General features: G+C 40.8%; 1 protein-coding gene across 1 annotated transcript in view; it reads right to left on the bottom strand.

Annotated features, from left to right (window-relative positions):
• STK31 (serine/threonine kinase 31) overlaps positions 1-23032 on the bottom strand; it is a 116566-nt gene extending 93534 nt beyond the window's left edge. The window contains exons 1-9 of the mRNA XM_032773865.1: positions 22990-23032; positions 22858-22910; positions 20907-21005; positions 20077-20151; positions 15531-15689; positions 13654-14012; positions 10759-10954; positions 8799-8914; positions 7281-7440 (exon numbers count right to left, since the gene is read on the bottom strand). Coding sequence (XP_032629756.1) covers positions 7281-7440; positions 8799-8914; positions 10759-10954; positions 13654-14012; positions 15531-15689; positions 20077-20151; positions 20907-21005; positions 22858-22910; positions 22990-23017 — 1245 coding nt within the window. The 5' untranslated portion in view covers positions 23018-23032. The remainder of the gene's footprint in view (positions 1-7280; positions 7441-8798; positions 8915-10758; positions 10955-13653; positions 14013-15530; positions 15690-20076; positions 20152-20906; positions 21006-22857; positions 22911-22989) is intronic.
• Between the last annotated feature and the right edge of the window lie 373 nt (positions 23033-23405).

Below are 23405 nucleotides of genomic sequence, written 5' to 3'. Positions count from 1 at the left end.
GGGGGGGGGGTGCAGGGCTCAGGACAGAGGACTGGGTGACTGCCCCCCCCGCTCCTTGTCCTGACTACCCCCTCCTGGGACCCACCCCTTATCTATGCCTCCCTGCCCCTTATCCCCGGACTGCTCCCCTAGGACCCTACCCCCTACCTGTCCCCTGACTGCCCCAACCCTTATCCACACCCCCACACCCAGACAGACCCCCTGGACTCCCATGCCTATCTAACCGCTCCCCAGTTCATAGAGTGATCCACTCTTGGCTTCCACTCTTGGCTTCTGACAGTCAGAGCTTTAGGGTCGCCCTGAGCATTGGGTGGCATGCCAGACTTGGCTCACAGCCATTGATGGACTTTTCTTCCATAAACTTATCCAGTTCATTTGTGAACCCAGTTATACTTTTTGGCTTTCACATCATCATCTGGTAACAAATTCCAAAGGTTAGCTGTGCATTGTGTGAAAAAGTACCTCTTCTTGTTTGTACTAAACCTGCTGCCTATTAATTTCTTCTGATCACCCCTGGTTTTTGTATTGTGGGAAAGGGTAAACAACACTTTTTCTATTCACTTTTTCCACATTATTCATGATTTTATAGACCACTACCATATCATCCCTTACTTGTCTCTTTTCTAAATTGTACAACCCTAAACTTTTTAGTCTCCCCTTCCATATCCTTGATCACAAATTCGCTTCCCTTCTCTAAACCTTTGCCAGTTCCAATATGTATTTTTTGAGTTGGGGCGACCAGAACCAGACACAATATTCAGTGTGGGTGTACCATGGATTATGATATGTTTGGTTTTATTGCCTATCCCTTTCCTAATAATTCCTAACATACTGTTAGGCTTTTTGACCTCTGGGGCCGACTGAGCACAAGTTTTCAGAGAACTATCCAGGATGACTCCAAGCTCTACTTTTTAGGTGGTAAAAGGTAATTTAGAACCCAGCATTAAGGATAAGATTTTGTCACGGATTCCATGACTTTTAGAGACTGCTGTGACATTTTCTGCTTCAGCCTCAGGCCTAGAGCTCTCAGCCACTGGGGGTGTGTGGAAGGGAGCCTGGAGTTCTCAAGCTCCACTGCGGGGGCCCCAGAGCTCTGAGCTGCCAGAGTTTGTGCTCCTTCGTATTTACCTCATTGGAATTTTGCTTCCAAATTTTAAAGGATTCCTTTTTTGCCTCTAACAACCTCCATCACTCTACTGTTTAGCCAGTCCTTTTTGATTTGGGGTGTATATTTACTCAGAGCCTCTATTATGGTGTTTTTAAGTAGTCCTCATGCTGCTTGCAAGCAGGATACCCTTGTGACTGTTTTTTAATATTCCATTTAACTGACATCCTCATTCTTGTGTAGCTCCTATTTTTAAAAGTTAAATGTTACTGTGATGCAGTGTTTTTTTTATATCCCCTCCCCCATGATAATAAGTAAGTCTGAGAAACCAACAAACGGCTCAAGACCGACAGTGTTAGTATCCCCAAAATGTCTACCATTTAATTGGTCGCTTGTGCCTGTTCACTTGCACTAGAGGCAAAAAACACCAAATTAGAGACTTTGCACATGGAGCACTAAGTGCAGAGATGTAACTCTCAAGTCCCATTAGGAAAGGGCAGACCTTCATAGCGTACATAACCCCATTCTAGATAAAAAACAGGGTCAAGAACTTGCCAAACTGCATCTAGATGCGTGTCTCATTATTCCATATCAGGTCTGCTTTACCTTACACTTACTATACAGGCTCAAAAGTCACCCACTGCAGGCTGTACACATAAAAATCATAAGAATCTAGTTAACCCAGTCTAAGAAAACTGGGGGAAGTAAAGATGCTGAGAGTTAAGATCATATTATGTCATTGGCCCTGCATCTAGTACTATATTCCTCATGCAAACCAGTGCTGTATTGGGTTTACTTGTTCGTGTTATTTACACTGTTACGTGCCTGCCCCCCCCCACCCAAAATCCTTGCCTCAAAGATCTTACAAACTAATTAGAGATGTGACAAGATAAAGTACCACACAGCAGAGAAGGTAGAGAAGGAAGAATTGAGGAAATATCAATAATGTTCCTAAGACTAGTGCACAGCATGAAGGAGCTAATAAAAACTGTTTTAATGAGTTAAATGGATCGAATAAGCAAGTAGACATCATCAACAAATTTTCTATCCATTGCCTATTTGGGCTCACTGGGTTTTTACACACTTCATTTCAAACTGCATATGGAACTAAAACCATCAGAGAATTTTGCAGACAACAAATATTTCTCAAACTTTGAGATCTGTTCAACTGTAGATAGATTAAAAGTCAACACTTAGATCAACATTATTTAGATGTATGTAATGATGACTAGGTGCATATTAATCAACCTTTGAGGTGCATGCCTTGTATTTTCATCAACCCAATACATGTGCTTATTAACCAACACTCTATGGAGTGTGTTATTCCACTTACACATGGCTTTTAAATTTAGCTAATTTATTAGCAAAGGTCTTAATACCACTACGTCCTTTAAAAACAGGACAGCTTTTGTTAAAAACAAAAAGATATTTTTTAATTTAAGAAAGGTGGTTTGGGTATTGAGTCACTACAACTCAAATTCTTTCTTCTACACTTCCCAAAGACTTCAGGGGTACTTACCACAAATTCCACTGGAGCAGCAAAATATTCTGCCTCTAGCTGCTGCCGCTTCACCTGGGGAGTTAGTGTCTAAATTAATTCTTCAGGCTGCTCCAAGCCTGAACACACTTTCCCATTTGTATATCCTCTACTCCTATCAGGCCTGCCTGTCCCCTGACAGTATTACCTGTCTATTCAACTTTTCCTCTTCATGCTACTTGTAACACTGCCTCGGCAACTCTTATTCTCCTTAATGCACAGTCAGAGCACTCAAACAAGATTCCAAACAAGATGATAGCTAGATTCTATGTAATTGGAGACGCATCAGATCAAACATGACCCAACGTACAGTTTTGTAAAAAGAAACTTTTTACTGGTATGTAGCATTTGTCATATTGTTAGCCATCCACAACAAGCAGGGAGCGGAACCCCAATGCTATGCCATACCAATTAGAACAAATTAGGATTAAAAAAAATTGCCATGTGAAGAGATCTTCACCTCATGATGTTTATCATGTAACAATTCTATGTGCTGTAACAGACTACTACAAAACCTCTTCACAGAAAACTACAGGCTTGTTGCAGGTAGTTCGAATCTTATCCAATTATCTCACAGAGAACAAACACGTTGAGACTAAAAAGATTCTCTTCACATATCAGGTCACTTCACCACTTCTAGCATTTGCTCAGCTTATTTTTCTAAGTGATTTTTCCATAAATGAATTGTAGCAAAATCAAGAGTGGTAAGAGAGGGAGACCTTAAAATAAATTCTGCAGATCACTCAAGTGCTGGTTTCACTCTTAGGGTACGTCTACACTGCATGATTATTTCGAATTAGCTTAAACCGATATTACAAAACAGATCTAATAAAATCGGTTTAGCGCGTCCACAGTGGGATCCCGAAATCGATTGTTTGCATCCATGGTCCAAAGCTACCATCGATTTCAGGAGCGGTGCACTGTGGGTAGCTGTTCCTCAGCTATCCCATAGTTCCCACTTCCGTGTTGAGAGCACAGTGCCTGATGGGGCAGAAAACACTGCCCCGGGTGGTGCTGGGTACAGCCTCACCCCTCCCTTTGTGAAGGCAGCAGACAACCCTTTGGCGCCTTTTTCGCGGAGTGCATTGAGCAAACGCCATAGCACAGCAATCTTTCCCTTTTTTTTTTCACGTGGTGGTGGGGGGAAATAAACTGAGGAGCTGTTCCCTGAACCACGCCAGACACTGTGTTTGAACCTACAGACATTGGGAGCTCAGCCAAGAATGCAAATAATTTTCAGAGACTGCTGTGGACTGTGGGATAGCTGGAGTCCTCAGTACCCCCTCCCTCCCTTCATGAGCGTCCATTTGAGTCTCTGGCTTCCCGTTACGCTTGTCACACAGCGCTGTGTATCCTGGAGTTTTTTATTCAAACGCTTTGGCATTTCGTGTTCTGTAACGGAGCTGGATACAACAGATTTGTCTCCCCATACAGCGATCAGACCTAGTATCTCCCGTACGGTCTATGCTGGAGCTCTTTTTCGATTTCAAACTGCATCGCCAGCCGTGCTGATCAGAGCTCCACGCTGGGCAAGCAGGAAATGTAATTCAAAAGTTCGCGGGGCTTTTCCTGTTTACCTGCCCGCTGCATCCGAGTTCAGATTGCTGTCCAGAGCGGTCAGTGCTGCACTCTGGGATGCCGCCCGGAGGCCAATAATGTCGATTTCCGTCCACATGAACCCTAATCCGAGTTATCACTATCGAATTTAGCGCTACTCCTCTCGTTTGGGAGGAGTTCCGTAATCGATTTAAGGAGCCGTTTAACTCGATATTAATGACGATGTCGTGTGAACGGATACAGCGTTAAATCGGTATATCGGCCATTAAACCGATTTAAAGTCGCAGTGTAGACCTGGCCTTAGCCTGGATCTTTGTTTTATATGTCCTCTGTTGCTCAAATTTGATTAACCCATGTGTCTCAAAAGTTTCCAACTGCTGCTGCTTCATCTGGGATGAAGGATGTTCCAAAGGAAAAAAGTCATTAAAATGAATTCTTAAGACTTTTCTAGGCCTGTAAGCTCCTTCTTTCTCTTTGTTCTTTGCTGCTACTTAAACAACTTTGGATATCAAAGCCCTGGCAACCTGCCTATTTCTCTTCCTTACTGACCACCTCTCTATAAACAAATTATAACAAGCTCATTTGTTTTACTGTTAAACTATGTGTTCGTAGTGAGTGTTACTCATGCAGAGTGAAGTTAAATATTTTTTAAAACAAATCTCTTTATGTTGTTTACAATTAACCTACTGGATCACTAAAAACTGAACATTTAAAAATATCAGTTTCTTTTTTACGATTGTTTAGTGTTAATATTTCTTATGCATGGTGAGAAAAATAGACCTGTTTCACTTCTATTAACAGTCTACTTCATGAGCTAATGCATCAGTATAATTCCGCAGTGCTTGGGAAGTAAGCATTTTAAGTAAGACTGTTTATTCTTAAATTTAGGAAAAAATTAATGACACATTGTCTATTGGTCTCACATTTCATAAGAAAAAAATTTTATTTTCTAGCAATAAGTCCTCGGGGTTCACTTTATCTGCAGAACTACTGAACTTGGCCTTAGTGACAGTCCCAGGTAGGAAGGTTACACAGAAAGGGATAAATATATTAATAACAAAAGTTACTTTGCACTTATGATACTCTTAACTTGCTCTGTGAAATCCTTTGAGATTGATGGATAAAGCTATATTACAGCATTCTCCATATAAAAAACTCAAGACTCCTTGCAAACATTATTTTAGCCTCTACAGTAGAATTAAGAGGTAGGTAAACGTTACAGAACATGCAGCAGCACAAGCCAGCACTGAAGAGGCAGCCTGTTATAGAAGCCTTCAGAAGCCACCACTTGCGAGCGCAAGCAGGGAAAAATAGCACACGTGTGCATACACTGGAGGGGAGAGGGATGCTGTGGGGATAACGGTTCCTTCCCCAGGGAAACTTTGGAGAAGTATCTGAGGTAGAAGCAGCTTCCTGCTAGCAGAAGTATAATCCCTTCATCTTTGTCCCCAAAACACATACACCCCATTGATTTCTCTTGCTGGTCCCAAGGACTCCACAGAACACTAGTTTCAATCACTCTCCTCTCTGATTTCTCCCAGTGTTGGAGCCATACATGGGAGACATGGAGATGGGGATCCCCCTTTCCCACAAGCTGAGACCCTGCCCTGTCCATCAATCACCCATAAAGCACATAACTAGAACCTTCCCTGACTCAGGATGGCTCCAATCAAGTTAACTGACATAAAGAGGCTGCCAATGGCTATGCTGGGTGGCATGCTCTCTCCTACACTAGACCACCACACCCATTTCTGTATCGTTAACATTTGTTTTCTCCCTACCACAGAGAGGGAGCACAGAGCTCTCCTGTATTTAGCATACTGTCTCAAAGACAATTTGTGGGGTGCGACAGAGAAAGAATCTCCAACATTAAAGTTGAAACTAGCTTCCTATTACAACACAAAAGAGCCCTGAACCTAGAAAGGAGTGCGTTTTGATGGTGCAACCAAAGACGGCTAACAGCACAGAGTGGATCCCATAAGATTGCCAGTCATCTGAGAACTTCCAGGGTGGGCTTAACGTTTCGTGGGATTTGGAGCCATAAGGTCTCATGAGATTTGGAACAAAATTTGCAGCCATGATAGGATCCCCGTGCTCAGGGCCACTTCTGTTTGCTAGTTTCTAGCAGTCAACCCACGTTCCCTCCCTTATCTAGGTTGTTGTGGACTGTGCTCGTCACCACTTTGGGGCTAGGAACGAATCTTTCTACATACCACAAACTGGCTAAGACTGGTGAGGTTTTCTCACCTTCCTCACAATGCCCAAAACTCAACCCCTGATTTTCAGCCATAGGAATGGGATTCTCCCCATCCCGGAGGACACAGTTTGGAACTGTTGGAGAGACATTTACTTGCTGCAACTTTTGGCAGATACCCAGTGCAGGAACTTGCTGATTTAGGCTCCAGATCCAAAAAGGTAACATAGGGGCCTCCCAAGGGCATCTTCTTATGAGATGGGGCATGTGTCTAACCTCCATGGGGGAAGTGCAAACCAGGAGCTGGGATATTACCCCAGGGGGACTGCCCCATCAATGTGCTTGACAGCAATGTTGGCTGGGGGGCAGAGAGATGCCGAGGTCCCCTCTCACCTCAACCACCAAAGGGGGCATGCTAGAGGGTGAGTGGAGACACACAGAACCTCTTAGTTTGATGACCGGCTCCCTCTGTAGTGGGAGCCCCCAAAACAGGCAAAAGACCAGTGGGGTGCAAGTGACTGCACTGGACTGTCCCCTTATGGGAACCTTGGAAGTAATGAGACTAATAAAGTTGCAATCTTGTTAAAACCCTTACCCTATGTTCTCGCCTTCTGAGCAGGGAACATATCAATAACCCTCAAATGCCATTTTCTGATGGCTCTGAATGCCCAATCGCCTAATTTAAATCAGGACTGTCAAAAGTTTAATCTCCTTTAAAATGAAGTGAACAATCCAAATCTTTCATTTCTGGAAAATACTGCAGTTACCCAAGGCAAGGTAGATTTTTCCATTCTCTATTCATGATACCAGAGTTCACTTTATAAGACTAATATACTCTGTCAACAGGCTATAAATTACAGCTCTGAGGAAAAAAACATCCAACCCACCACATTTTTGCACAATTGAATCATCTCCTGAGCCAAGTTATACTCTGCCCAAATCTTCTCCAACTTTTCCAAGGAAGATGGAGCAATGAGACATCTTTCAGTAACCTCCTTTACAGCTCTGAAGAGGTCATCTCCAAAATGAACATTCATATGTGAACACCTGAGTGGTGAGGAGAGAAAGAATTAAACAAGAATATTTAGCTGGAAAACACTTTTCTTCATAGCTTGAAACAATATTACTCAATAGTGGTGCACATAATTGTTCTTAAAAACCTGCCACATGATCTAATTTCATATCCAATAACAGTAAGTCAAGTGAAATTTCTGCTGTCCCTGCAGGTATTCTTACCCACTCCCATCTCAAAAAAGAAGATAATTAAATGGCATGACATCTGTCAGCAAGTAACACAATATTGCAGGAAGTAACAGGTATATCTGAATATTCAATAGCATAACAGGCTACACTTGTGTTGTCTCGCTTGCTTTGAACTTTCTCATTCCCTCCCTTTATATTTTGTCTATTCATTTTTCTTAGATTTGTTTATTCTCTACCCCAGGACACCTCTCTCTTTGAAAAGCTCATCCATTTTCTCTCTTAAACACACTAGAGCAACTTTCTTCTCACTAGAATTGATGGTCACTTCTCTCTTCGACTTCTCCCAACACAGCCCTTTTCCATACCTGCCCTGTACAGCTTCATTTTGTCTCACTTTGCACCCCACAACACAACAAAAAGGGAAACCACAGGAAAGACTTGTGTCTACATAGCAATCAAAGGTGTGATCGCAGCACACACAGCCATACCCGAGCTAGGTCTGATCTAGCTAGCTTGAACAACAATAGCAGCATATGCTCTAAAAGCCCACCCCAGATAGGGCGTGTGTAATCTGAATGGCTAGCCAATGATCAGCAGTGAAAGTACGTCACTGTGCCCATACTTTAACAACTTTTATAAGAAACTACCTGCCTCAAAGCAGCAAAGAGTCCTGTGGCACCTTATAGACTAACAGATGTATTGGAGCATGAGCTTTCGTGGGTGAATATCCATTTCGTCGGATGCATCCCACAAAAGCTCATGCTCCAATACGTCTGTTAGTCTATAAGGTGCCACAGGACTCTTTGCTGCTTTTACAGATCCAGACTAACACGGCTACTCCTCTGATACTTGATACCTGCCTCAAGATACTAAATAGGAATTTCAAGCTGTTTGCTACAATGGTTAGAAAGAAATACAAAGACCTAAACTTAACTTCTCAGATCTATCCAACCAACACTGGAAGGCAGGAACTAGTTTACCACCTTGACATGAAAGCTGCAGATTTCAATCACGGATTGTAGTATCAAGTCAAAAAGACTTCTCTATACCTTTTCATGTTAGTTTTGTTAAAAGGAAAATAGCAGAATAAAATAATGACTACAAAAATTAAAACTGAGTGAGAGACCAAATAGCATGCAGTCCTTTTAAAAGAAACAAATACATCAGTGGTAATTTGGTACAGTTAAAAAACTTGTACATACCTAACATCTTTCAGAACCTCAATCTGGGCAGCCAAACTTCTCATTTTAGTTCCTATATACGTATGCAGAGTTTTCCCCAAATGTTTAAGAGTTTCCTTAGATGTTTCCTTTTCTTCCTGCATTATTGATTTTTTTGGCGGGTGGGCGAGAGGTGGTGACAAAAGGACACAAACAATGGTTAAATTGTTAGCCTAGATTACTAAAGCACGGCATTATTGAGATTTTTAAACGAGAAATTAAATACAGACAAGCCTGTGCCCAGCACAGACAAAATGGCTATATATGGTCATGCAACCTGGCGGATGAAAATCATGATTTTAAAAAAATTATATTTTTGTATTTAAATATTGGTAGTTCTTTACTTCCTTCCCCTTTTAGTCTTAAATTGTTGAGGGGGGATGCTTTGTACTTCTTTCGTTTCCTAACTGTTAGCAGAGTTTCAGATTTTATTGAGATTTTCCTCCCACTAAGAAATTTTACACTTAAAATGCTCATCGATGCTGAAAAAAACAAGTCCAGGACCTAATTAGCATCTTTACTGTCAAAACACCACAAATGCAAACACCAATTGATAAGCAAATACTCTGTCCTCTATCTGCAATCAACACCACTCTTCCAATATACTTCCACAAATCAATAAAAATAAAAACTCATACCAGGCTACACTCCTCGATCAGGGTTTGCGGTCAACTGGACTTGTGCTCATAAATCACTTAGGTGCTTTTAAAAATCCCACACAGGCTCCTAAATCCATGTTTTGGCACCTAACTTTAGCCTATTTTTGAAAACTTTGGTGCATGTGTATTTAAAGAGTTCAAAACAACTTTCCATAGTTAACACAGAAATTTTGTTTTGAAGGGTCAAAGGCTGTCTGTAAGAGTACAGTTTTTAATAAAAGCAATTTAGCCCTGGATGCTGCAAATACTTATGCTCATTAAACCTAAAGTCAACAGGAACATTTGTGAGTAAATTACATACCTGCTTAACTATTAGCAGGATCAGGTCCTTTAGATTCAGTATTTTATTTATTTATTTATTGCTTATACCAACTCAAAGATACCCTACTAGGAGTGCCATTTAGAACAAACAGCATATATAGTTGAGTTCATATTAAATTTTAATCTAAAGTTGCAATAACAACCATTTTCCAATTAGTTTTAGAAAGCCTCAAACTGATATAAATCAAGAGGATTTTTTAAAATCAATTATCTAAATTGCTCCACCCAGCATGCAGCCATGGGAAGGGAAACAAGGGGAAGACCTGTCTTTTAAGTACTATGTCACAATCTTTTCATGTTATGCATGATTAATGAAAGAAAAAGACACTCAACCTTTCAGCTTAGGAAGTGAGAAGAAAACCAACAAAACTCTCAGAAGGCAGAGATTCTATCTCCTTTAAAAGAGCTCGTCTGTACTTTAGGTGTTCAAACAACTTCACTTATGTGCTAGTGGCTGCCACCTTGTTTGTTAAGGGGTATGTGTACACTCCAGTTAGACACTCCCAGCTGGCCCACGCTAGCTGACTCAGGCTTCCAGGGCTTGGGCTCAGAGGCTGTTGAATTTTGGTGTAGACACTGGGTTTGGGCCAAACATCTACACCACAATTAAACCCCTTATCCCAAGCCAGGGTCAGCTGGCATCATGGGTTCTTAACTGCAGTGCAGATATACCAAAGGTTACTCCAATTTACCTGGAATTACAACAATTTGATAGTATCTTCAGAGGACAGAAGCACTGGTGACAGCTTTTGCAAACTGATCAGTCATGGACAGACGAGGCAAGAACAGCTGCCCTCCTAAAGAGGGCAATTCACCACAGGATATGGCAGTGCTCCTGGGCAGCAAAGCTGGTTCTGAACATTCCTGCTCCCTCCCACTTGCACTCCAAGTCCTGAGTTCTCCTCCCTGTCTGTTTCAGACCGAAAGGGCACCAGGAGAACCTCCCTCACTTTTTCACATACCTGCACTTGATGGTTCAGGTGTGCAATTGTCGATTCTAGTTCTTTATAATTTTGGAGGAGAATTTGATTCTCCTTCTGGAGAATCTCTTTCTCGTTTCTGAGCTTTTCATTCTCTTCAATCAGTTTCTGATCCTGTTTTATTTTTGCCAAACTGATGTTTGACCCTATATTAAAGTCACGAGCCATGAATTTTTCCCTATTAAAAATAAATGAATATTAAACAGAATCAAGATGCTTATTTTATAATGGTACAACAATTCTTTAATCATGACTGTCAAGACCATCTTAGTCATACAGATCAAGAATAGAAATCTATTGTACAAGCATTTATACATGATTAAATTATGCCACATTTCTTTAGAAGTGTGACCTTCCCATGTTGGCCTTCAAACAGATTTGTATACAACCTCTTTGCGCCTCGGTTTCCTTCATCGGCATACGTACACAAAACTTCACTAAATAAAGGTTGCGATATGCAGAGAATTATTAAAAACAGCCATGGGAATGAGTGGAAGTAGAAAGCTAGGATCTCCTTGCTGCCAGGAGGTGCATATTTCCCTAGGCCAGTCTGGACATTATGGAGGACAATGCTGCTGCAGCAGGAAGGAAGAAAAAATGAATGGTTTACCAGACCCTGAGCTTCTCTAAAATTCAGGAAACAGTCCTGGCTACTTCAAAGTAAGTCAGGGATGAAGCCATTTACTACCAATCTAATTGAGCTGCATTCCAAATTATAGCCCCAACAAACATCAATGTGAACAAACATCTTGGTGATACAGAATGTGATCTTGCAAAAATATAACATGGGGGAATTCATGCTTTCAGATGCATCAGTGATGGGCTCTCTATAAAATTCCTAAATAGACAGAAGAGATCAGGAAAATACAAACAGCCAGTGAAGTTCAAATATATATATGTTTTTAGAAGATGTTTACTTATTCTGCTGCATAACGTTTCCGGTTGCTCAGCAGCATCTTTTATCACCCACATTCCCCTTCTTCAGCACATTGTAGCCCTGGAAACTCTAGATACCATGAGTGTCTTTTTAAAGATTTATGACCACCATCACCACCTCTTGTCACTGTAAGCACAAGTGGTACAGACACATACTTACTTCCAGTTGTAAGATTTGACTTTATTTCATCTGAGCATAGCTTTTGTACTCCCTTCCCCAACAGACAAAAGATATTCTTTTATACTCTGCATTTTCGGACAGTGGATTTTGTTTTAATATTGAGATAAATTAACATGAACTGACTGAATCAGGTAAGCTCCAGCACAAGTAACCAATATGCTCTATCATAAGGTGAAAACAACATGTCTGAGCGCGTACTTATATAATACATATCTGTGTTGTCTCTTTTGCAAAATTATTGCAGGGACCAATGCCTTGCAACTTCAATCCTCGACTAAACCTTCCACATCATCTTCTCCCTTACCTTGGAACCACTGTCCCAACTTTCATCAGTGTTTCTAGACTCTCCCACACCTCTTAACAGCCAGGGCCCAAGCTCTTCCAAGAGCATGGGGGAGGGGAAAAAAAAAAAACATTCTTCAGAAAGTTAATATCTAGAGAATTAGCTGTGCTCTCACTGCATGACCCTCTCTCTCTCTCTGCTACACAAGTGCAAAGATGAATAAAATAGTAAAGACAAGAGTAACAACACTAAAGAGAATAAAAGCTCAAATGAAATGACTCAGAGCAGAAACCATCTTTAATAGGACAGACAAGTTTCAACTAGAAAAAAAAACAATAATTAAGAGCATCGAGAAAAGATTTCAAAAGTGTCCAGTGATTTTGGATGACCAGCTTGAAGGGGGCTGGAGTTTCCTACTCTGTGCACTAAGCACTTTCTCAAGAAGGATGGAGTCTCTCTTTTTTAATACATAAAAGTAAAGGAGGAAAGAAAATGACACGAAAGAGGAGTGAATTAGGAGATGGAAGAGAATTTACCATGCCTTCTATATTTGGTTCTACTGGATGCCAAAAAAATTCTGTCTCCCATCCTGATTCTGTACAGACCTCTCATGGGAATTGTGTAAAGACTTTTGGCCTGATTTTCATACCAGGCTTCCTTTTTGGAGGCCAGTTTTGCACCCAGGCCCACAGGTCATTCATAAATTTTCCTTGAAATTCTCAGCAGTAGTAATATACAGTGGGAGAAAGAGACACCATGTGTGATAAACACAGCCCAGTTTCAAAAAGCCAGTCCTTTGAGTGCAAACGCCTATTCATTAATCATTTAGAACAGACTATCTTTATAACTCATCATGTTGCTAGAAAGTCCAAGAGACAAATGTAGCATTTTTAAAACAAATAATATTTCTGTACCAATTACAGTTTGTTGTATTATGGCAGTAACATCTCTTGCTTTGTAGTATATGCAGAACAAATGGCTTTTGGGATTAAGCAAAGACAAGGCACATAAATGGCTTAGTCTCTGCAGCTATTTATTGTTTTGTGCAATATAATAAAATAAAAGGTTTCAGAGTAGCAGCCATGTTAGTCTGTATCCGCAAAAAGAATAGGAATACTTGTGGCACCTTAGAGACTAAAATTTATTTGAACATAAGCTTTCGTGGTGGGCTGTAGCCCACGAAAGCTCGTGCTCAAATAAATTTGTTAGTCTCTAAGGTGCCACAAGTACTCCTGTTCTTTTTTTAATATAATAAAAGTTCTCTCTTAACTAACCATTGGACATATCAGCCACAAAAAAATTCCAAAATATTTTCTTCAGTAAAGGAAGCTTTTAGGAGACAAAACATCCACTTAGCAAGGGCTGAAATGTATTGTCTTTTTGCTTTTCTCACCTTCCTCTCCTACATACAAAAACTCAGTAATGAGTCTATATCAAAACAGTGACACACTCACTATCAGACCCCACCCTGTCTTACTTCACAAAAGGCATATGGTTCCCAGTATGATTTTCATTCCTCATGTTGGTACCTAGCTGGTCACCAAAACGCCCTTTCAGTCGGTTGGATACTGAAGGGTTGGGTCTGTCCTCCCATGCTGGAGCTGAAACTTTTGCATTCCAGGGTTGGTACTGAGCGACATCTATTTTCTTCTCATTGCAGTTGTTAGCATTTATAGGGGATTTGCATTTTTCAGCAAACCCCTTCTTAGCCACTTCTTCCCCAATATCAACTTTTCCATACTCGGCCTGGGCAACAATGGTACCATCCTGGTATGTGGTTTTGTGTCGCATTTTTATTTCTTTTTCAAAAATTAAACTGCATAAGAACTTTCTCCCCTGTAAAATAAATGTACAGAAGTTATACAACCGCTCACAGTGAACAATTTCTCTTTGCTTAACTCAACTAACTTTCCATCAGTAAACAGACCTGTTAAAGACTTCAGTGGAGCCTAGAGGAGTTAAAACTTTCAATGGAAGTTGGGCACCAAACTACATTAGGCCATTTTGAAAACCCCAAGCCAAATATTTAACACCATTATACAAAGGTTAACCTTTCAGTAATACAGGAAAAGCCTGTATTATAAATAATAATGTGAGTTGTGCCATTCCTCTATCCTGCCATTTTAGCTATCAACATTTTATCTACATTGGTAATAGTCAATTAAATGAAATAGCTAAAGTTCAACTACAGCACTAAATATCTCCCATTTAAATAAGTCCTCACTACTACAGAGCAAATTATATCCAAATGTGTGATCAGCTACATATCTACCACTTGAAATGGAATGCAAATGTAATTACATTATTACATATAAAAACCTACATTGTGAATATCAACCTTGAAATGTCAAGACTGAAAAATCAAGCATTCAAAAGTTAGGAATGTCAGAACTGCAGTTAGTAGTTTGATTGCTAGTGTCAGACACTGGCAGGTTTGAAGGTTGAGAGGAATGGGATGTGATGCAGCCTGTCAAAGAAGTGGTTGAAAACAACTTAACAGAGAAAAAACTACCCTTAACTCAGCCATTTCTTTGAATAAGCTGTTTTTGCTGATGTCCTTCCCCCTTTCCTCCCCCCACCCCAAAAAAGAAGACGTTCAGCCTGAGGCAGAGAGCAAATATGGAAAAATTTAGCCCTAACAGTTAAAGTTTGGCACAGTTATAAGCAACTGGAAACAGTGGGTTACAATGGAATTTGTTAGGCAGCCTTTACTAGAGGCTTTACTACCTCCAACTATAAGATTAACAACGATCTCGCGATTCTCCTCTAAACCACTAGTTGAATGCAAAAGTGCCAAAGAGGAAGAAAATTCACACTCACTGATGATGGATGGAGCTAGAAAAATACCTGCCCTCTTGTCAACTCAGCATTCTTTCCACTGAATTTATTTTCTGTGGCACTCATCATCATCCCTGAGCAACTCACAACCATCAATGGATTTGTGATCCATTCCAACAGGGAATATTTCTCTGTTGATTTAAGGAAGTATTATTTCCTATTAAAGACGGACACTGAAATGGACAGAGCGCCATGTCACTTGGTCAAGGTCAGAGAGTTTGTGACAGAGTTAGGAACAGAACCTAGAGCTCCCAAGACCATGCTCTATCTACTACAAGCTATCTAGATAGCATCTTCACTCATTTTTTAAGATGGCCATTTTGGCTTTTAAAGTTCATTAATGGTGAGAGATTTGACTGTCTTACAGAGACTATCCCTCATGAGTCTCAGCTTGATGGGTAAAGACACTCTCACCATTCATCTTTTATGGATTCCTAAGGATGAAAATTTCGTAGACAGTTTGGCTTTATTTGTTACACAGTTCATCATCCACGCATTTATAAGTCTATAACTTACCTGGTCAAATTGATTTAAATCTTGATCAGGAGGAATCTGTAGTCCCCAGAGTCTATACTTTTTAGCAATGCTGGGAAATTGCAAGTTCTTTGGAATCTCAACTATTTCTGATCGATTTAGCATCTCAGAATTTCCATAATCAATGTATAATACCTCACACTGTGGCAATAATAAAACATAAATAAGCATAGCTGCTACAAGTCTACTACAGTGGTACGTATTAAAATATACAGTACTTAGAGGACTATATATCACTTGTGATCCAAGTGTGCGAGTCCTAAAGGGAGTTCTACATCTGATCAAGGCCAATATAAAGAAAAGATAGCTATGCCCTTATAAAAGCAAACCTACTAGGTAGGAGAAGTCACAGTTCAAACTATACCATCAAAACTGAAAGTTAAAAATAAAATCTTAATTTACAAATATAAAATTTGTTGTTCTAAGTTACTGTGCCATTTTTATGGTCAGCATAATGCGTCTTCAAGGTCCAAAGTTTTTCCATTTTCTATTTAAACATCCTGAATATTTATTATCCTCATCTCTTCCAGTGTAAATCTATTCTGTATAGAATAATCATTGTTCATAGCACCCCTTACCATAAGCTGGGAACAGTGACGTCATTTAGTATAAAACTATCAATTTCAGTGCAACAAGCTCCCAACTGATGAGTGCCAAAAGACCTTGACAGACAACTAATAAGTATCTTACAGTTTCGATATCTGAAGAAAAAATGGTATCAGATATATATATAAAAAAAAGTAAGTGTGAAATTACAATAGGCTTCTCAAAGGAAATCTTCAGCAGTTTTGTCCTAATACCTTGCATAAACAGCTAAATATTTACTAAGTATAGAGGTCCCTTCCAACCCTGATATTCTATGAGTTTTAAAAAAAATCTGAACAATCTTTAGAAATATCCGTTCATTGTTTCATTAGTCCACTTCAGCCCATTCAAGTCTCAAGGTGCACGCTACAGTTTTTGTGGTATTTCCAAGAAGGAGATATATTTGATTATTAAAAGTAGGTCTGAAAAGCAGGACATTTCAAAGGTTAAGCAAGTTCTATGGTGTTTTTACAATTTGCTTACGTTAATTCAACAGTTTGTGTACCAATGTTTTTTAAATGAAAAGCCACAGTCTTACTTTTCCTCTAATAGTTAAAGTGTTGGCATGCTAGCAGTTTGAGTTTTTAGGAAGTATGTACATGTATTTGTATATATATTCATATTACATGTGGAGTTCTCTTTTAATAAAGGGGATAAGTTAGGGCAGTTGTTTTCAACCTTTTTTCTGGGGACCCAATTGAAGAAAATTGTTGATGTCCATGACCCAATGGAGCTGGGGATGAGGGGTTTGGGAGAGGCTAAGGGCTGGGGCAGGGGTGCGAGCTGCAGCCAGGAATGAGGGGTTCAGGATGTGGGAAGGCACTATGGGGTGGGGCAGGGGGTTGGGGTGTGGGATGCAGGAGGGGCTCCAGGTTTGGGAGGATGGCTCTGGGCTGGGGGTGCAGGCGGGGCTCCAAGTTTTGGGGAGGGCTTAGGGTGGGGCTGGGGATGCGAGTTTTGGGGTGCAGGAGGGATTCTGGGTTTGGGAGGGGGCTCAGGGCTGGGGCAGGGGACTGGGGAGCGGGATTGGGGCACAGGGTTAACTCCGGCGGCTCCCAGTCAGCAGCACAGCAGAGTGCAGAGGCAGGCTTCCCACCTGTCCTGGCACCGTGGACCGCACTGTACTCCGGAAGTGGAAAGCAGCAGGTCCAGCTCCTAGGCAGAGGCACGCAAGCAGCTCAGGGCGGGGGCAGCACACGGAGCCCCATGGCCCCCCTGCCTAGAAGCCAGACCCACTGCTGGCCACTTCTTGGGTGCAGCACGGTGTCAGAACAGGTAGGCACTAGCCTGCCTTAGCTAGGCAGCACCGCCAACGGGACTTTTTAATGTCACTGTCGGCAGTGCTGACTAGAGCAACCTAGTGCCGTACATGCTGTGATCCAATACTGGGTCATGACTCAAACTTTGAAAAACACTGAGTTAGGGAAAAATCCCAAAATTTAGCACCTCACTCTGAATTTAAACTTTAGTTTTAAGAACAAAACAGCTTTTCACTGATAATTTTTCCAGTTTTAAATCTGGCTATGAAATGACATAGGAAAAGTTGTGAAATCAGACTGTCTTCAAGGGCAGAGGTGAAATTAAAGGAAGCTCACAAATCATTATAGCATGAACCAGTGTGGATATCACCATTTCAAGTGAGGGTAATTCAGGAACTCCTCACTTAACGTTGTAGTTATGTTCCTGAAAAATGCGACTTTAAGCAAAACGATGTTAAGCGAATCCAATTTCCCCATAAGAATTAATGTAAATGAGGGAGTTAGGTAAATGAGACAAAAACTATATACATGCACACACACACACAGAGTATAAGTTTTAAACAAACAATTTAATACCGGTACACAGTGATGACGACTTTGAAGTTTGGTTGAGGTGGAGGAGTCAGAGGGTGGGATATTTCCCAGGGAATGCCTTACTGCTAAATGAACCAGCAATTGACTGAGCCCTCAAGGGTTAACTCTCACAACACTACAAGGCAACAGGAAAGGAGGGAGGGCAGACAGAGAGAGACATCCTGTGTGAGAGAAAAAATGTGCATTTCCCCTTTTAGTAGCTGACCCCAGGCTTAAGTACACTGCCCTGTTAATTAAATCAGCTTGCTGAGACCTGAGACTGCAGCTACTGCCTAGAAGCTCTCTCCCTCTGTCCTGTGTCTCCTGTGCTCTATGGAAGATGGGGTAAGGGGGTGCAGGCGCAGGGGGAGGAGGAGACACCCTGACATTAGCCCCCCTCTTGCCCCGTCCTCCCATACAGCAAGCAGGAGTCTCTAGGAGCTGCTCCAAGGCAGAGGGCAGGAGCAGCACATGGCAGTGGGGGGAGGAACAGCTGCTGCACAGGGAGCCTAGGGGAGTGGGGAGCTGTTGCGGGGGCTGCTGGTCCACCCTGGGTCCAACTACCCACCAGCTAGCTGCAACGGGCTGCTCCTCCTGCAAGCAGCAGACAAAACAGGCAGCTGCCAAACGATGTTAGAAGGGAGCATTTCACTACTTGATCAGCAACGTAACAATGAAACAGCATTAACTGGGACGATTTTAAGTGAAGCATTCCTGTAAACCTCTTGTGTTTGGACATCACAATTACCAAACAACCCTAGCCTAAGAGCTTTAAAGAAAAAAAAAGTCACCTGAAAGCCATAAGTATCAGCTCTAATATTATTTCGGTGAATCTTATCAGCCAGATCCCAACTCCCATTTTCTCTTCTCAGAAGTTCTGAAGTAAAATGGTACTGCTTGATAACACTGGCACCTGTTACTCTAGGGGTGTGCATCTGTCTGTCTGTATCACTTCAAAAAGGTATACACACACACTGTACCAATCTTCCCATCAACTTAAAGCTTTCAAAAGAATTTATCACTTTGGTAACGCACAGGTGGGCAAACTTTTTGGCCTGAGGGTCACATCTGGGTATGGAAATTGTATGGCAGGCCATGAATGCTCACGAAATAGGGGATTGGAGTGCAGGAGGGGGTGAGGACATTGGCTGAGGGTGCAGGCTCTGGAGTAAGGCCAGAAATGAGGAATTCAGGGTGTGGGAGGGGGCTCCAGGGTGTGGGAGGGGATTTGGGTGTGGGGGTGGAGGGGTTTGGGGTGCAGAAGGGTGCTCCAGGCTGGGATTGCGGGGTTCGGAGGGCTAGAAGGGGATCAGGTCTGGGGCAGGGGGGTGAGGGCTAGGGTGACCAGACAGCAAGTGTGAAAAATGAGCAAAGGGGGTGGGGAATAATAGGAGACTATAGAAGAAAAAAGACCCAAAAATTGGGACTGTCCCTATAAAATCAGGACATCCGGTCACCCTATGTGGGGCTGGGGTTGAGAGGTTTGTGGGGCAGGAGGGTGCTCTGGGCTGGGACAAAGGGGTTCAAAGGGCAGGAGAGGGTTCAGTGCTGGACAGGGGGCTGGGGCACAGGAGGTGGTCAGGGGTGCAGGCTCCAAGTAGTGCTTACCTCAAGCAGCTCCTGGAAGCAGCGGCATGTCCCCTCTCCAGCTCCTACACGGAAGCACAGCCAGGCAGCTCAGCATGCTGCCCCGTCTGCATGCACCGCCACTGCTGCTCCCATTGACTGGGAACCATGGCCATCAGGAGCTACAGAGCCAGCACTTGGGGTGGCGGAAGCGTAGGGAGCCCCCTGGCTGCCCCTACACATAGGAGTTGGAGGGGGGACATGCTGCTGCTTCCGGGAGCTGGGCAGAATGAGGCAACCCCATGATCCCGCTACCCGGCGGGAGCTCAAGGGCCGGACTAAGAGGTCTGACGGGCCGGATGCGGCCCACGGGCCGTAGTTGGCCTGCCCCTGCTTTAACGTATGCCCCAGGGAAATAACCACAGATTTAGATTTTTTTAGGCAACGATAAGCCTCAGAAGTATATTAGTTTTTGTTTCCATATATTTGCTTTTAAAAGCGATTCAGCAGTAAAGAACAATCACATCCTAAAATATATTTCCTACCTTTTCATCACTGATCACTTGCTGTACTTTGCATCTATACCAGCATTTATCTTCAGAAAAACATCCACCGTAAATCTGTAGATCAGAAGAGAAAGTGGCATTCTGTAAGCATAAGTGCACCTCAAAATTATACACCACAGTCCATTACAACACTTATTTTTCAAAGTTTGTTATCTGGATATCTGCAGAATCTTGAAACAGAATGGCAGTCCTCCTAACTCATTATACTATCTCCCACGCTAGCACATGCTGGAGGCTTCAAAATATATACTCCTCAATACATCTAGTTATATAATACTATACTTTGAAGAAATGTTTTATGCTGCAAAATATGTATGTATTGGATTCATGGAGCTTTTGCTATCTGTGCCATGCTACACAGTTTTACTGACAATAATAAATAAATAACAAACAAAACAAAACAAACAGCTATGAAGAAGGTAAATGCCACTCACAATATTGTAGAGATTTCTAGATTTTATTTTTTTAATGAAATCAAAAAGGTGATTATAAGAATAATCTAATTTACCTGCACACATATGGAATTCAGGAGATGAGGTAGTCTACTATGAAGCAAGTTACAGGTAAACTTAAGTAGCGTATAAGTTTGCGCATGACTACACAAACACACACCCTAGAAAATTTTCACTATTACTCTATTTTGCATTTTTTCCCCCGAATATCTGGGGTTTTTTTTTAGTTGAAAGAATAAAAGTCATATTACAATAAAAGAATCAAGAAAACATCTAAGAAATCAGTTGTGTAAAATAAAGATTTTTACGTACGTGTAAAAAAAAAAAAAATCACACTCTCCACTCACACACCTTTACCTTAGTAAAATCAGGATTGCCAAAAACTGAGTTGGCCTGAGGACAAACTTCAGCCAGTGCATGACTTAATTTCAAGATGTCATTATTTCTACTCATGTTCTAAGAAGTGGGAGGGGAGAGTAAAAAGTGTTAGCTATCATTTGAAAGCCTTTAAATGTCTGTTGCAAAAGCCAATAAATAAGTCAAAACATCTACTAATCCTGACACCACTGCACTGCCCTGACAACTTTCACCTTCTAAATTTTGAATTGTACCTACAACTTTGTTGCAATTTCTTTCCAACACTGGAAAGCGACTTTCAGGGGTTAGAGAACATACTATGGTGAGATGGAATTCTAGCAGAAAATTGGTCTGAAAAAAATATTTACTTTAACAGCTTAACTTTTTTAGAGATTTTGTGAAAACTACAGTCATAAGAGATCTTGCAAAAAATGTGATTTAAAAACTCAATGTCAGCATTCATATATTTTTGGGAATATGTATGTTGCACTCCTCTTTCAACATTATGGGAAAAGGCAAAAATTTTTTAATCTCTTGTTTTCTTACTTGTAAGAATAATTGTTTGGTTTGACTGATGTGAACAAGACCTTTTAATTATATTTTGGTTTACCAAGTTGTAAAAACCTATATCAGCTACAGAAGATGAAACAACTATTATATTTTATTTTAAGTTCAAAGTGTGTGGAGAGGGAGAGAAAAAAATTAGTATAATAAAAATGACTCACTTATCCACTAAAAGAACAGTAGGGTACAAAATACTAGAAAAATTCTAGGATTAAGCTGCAGAATGCATAAATGCAAATTCTAAAGAAGGAAATTATTACTAGTGATAGCTGTAATGATCTCTTTATAAGAAAACAGTCAATGCATAAATTTCTTAGTAGTTTAAATAAACTCATGTATCATAATGAGTCTGTGACTACCTATACAATTAAGCCAATACTTGAAAAGACTTCCAAGTAATTAAGAACACTGTAATTAAAAAGGATACCATCAACATGATATCTAGAGATTTTAAAAAAAAAAGTTGAAAGCCGTTTCAGGTACTGTATCTGCCACTGAGTCCCCCTACCAATTTGGGATTTTACAATAATTTACTCCATTTTAAGTGTTGCTTTTCCTGCCACTGTGTGCCCACATGAAGAACTAGCGATACTGTCTATATAAAGGAAAGTGAAACTAGCGATATTGTCTATATAAAGGAAAACTAACTATAAACAAAGTCCTGTCAAATGCACAAAGTAAAAACAAGACAATCTGAATTTTTCCCCTAATTTTTCAGTTATCTTAAGTGTTACTTGTAACACCACACACCTGACGAACCACAGGCATCGCCTATACCCCCAAAAGATAGCATGTCCATTGTTTAAAGTTATATATGTACCTGGGGATGAGCAACACAGACCAAGTTCTCATTAAAAAGCCACAAAAAGTTACAGAAACCTCAAACCTGGTGTGCTGTTTCCCATTTAAACTTCAGAACCACAATAGATTTTTCCATTATTTTTGTTTTGTTATGAATGTTGAAGTTAGTCATGTCAAAAATTTAAAGGCCCCAAGGTCAACTTTCCATACTATTCCTGATCCAACATTGATAGTTCTAACATTCAAGCTTTTAGGTAGGGCCTACTGTACACTGTATAGAGTAAGTCCATGCAAAATTTGAGTTGGCTGATGGGTCAATAGTTTTCTAATCCAATTCAGAAGGCAACATGTGACTCCTGTTTATGTCAGTATTAAGCAACTGAACAGTTGGACGGAATATTTTAACCACGTTGTTAGATGTTCAACTTTGAAACCTAAGGTAGTTTCTTTTTTACCCCAAGTCCCATTCATATACCCATTAGGCATTTTAAATTTTGTTAAGTACATCCCTACCATTTTTGTATGAAACTAGATTAAACAAACACCTTATTAGAATATCTTATTCAACAAGGTTTTTTTACATCACCTGTGCCCAAAATGTCACAGCATCTTCAACATGACAACCAACCACATCTTCAACTAGAAGGGAAAAAAAAAAATTTAAATCAATTCTGAATGTCAGTTTTAACAAGCGAAACAATGTATTTTCCTTCAGTACCTTTATTGTATCCTGTGTTTTCATCCATCACGACAAATCCTGAAAAATTACAAAACATCTGGAGTTAAACCTAATAGTAGAAATTAAGGAACGTAATAATTTACTGAGTTGGGTCCTGGTCCTGTACTGAACTCTGCATATTGTGGTCTTGATTTGAATCTGCACAGACACCCACAAAATACTTCAGAATTTTTATGAAAACTGCTTCAGCGTATGTGTAGATCAAAAGCAAAGCCCTGTTACCTTTAATGACGACACTGAATTCTGAAAATATGCACTATTATTGAATGTTTCAGTAAGTGTTATTTTTGCTACCCTACTTCTCCCACCTTCACCAAACCTCCCCTCCCCTTTTCTTTTTGGTCTCCTCCACTGGGTATATCTTGTTTTTGAGACTGTAAGGAATTTGGGGAAGG

Source organism: Chelonoidis abingdonii, chromosome 2, assembly GCF_003597395.2.
Source record: "Chelonoidis abingdonii isolate Lonesome George chromosome 2, CheloAbing_2.0, whole genome shotgun sequence".
Taxonomy (NCBI): Eukaryota; Metazoa; Chordata; order Testudines; family Testudinidae; genus Chelonoidis; species Chelonoidis abingdonii.
The sequence above is the reverse complement of the archived record's forward strand: the minus strand, read 5'-3'. Positions and strand labels throughout refer to the sequence as shown.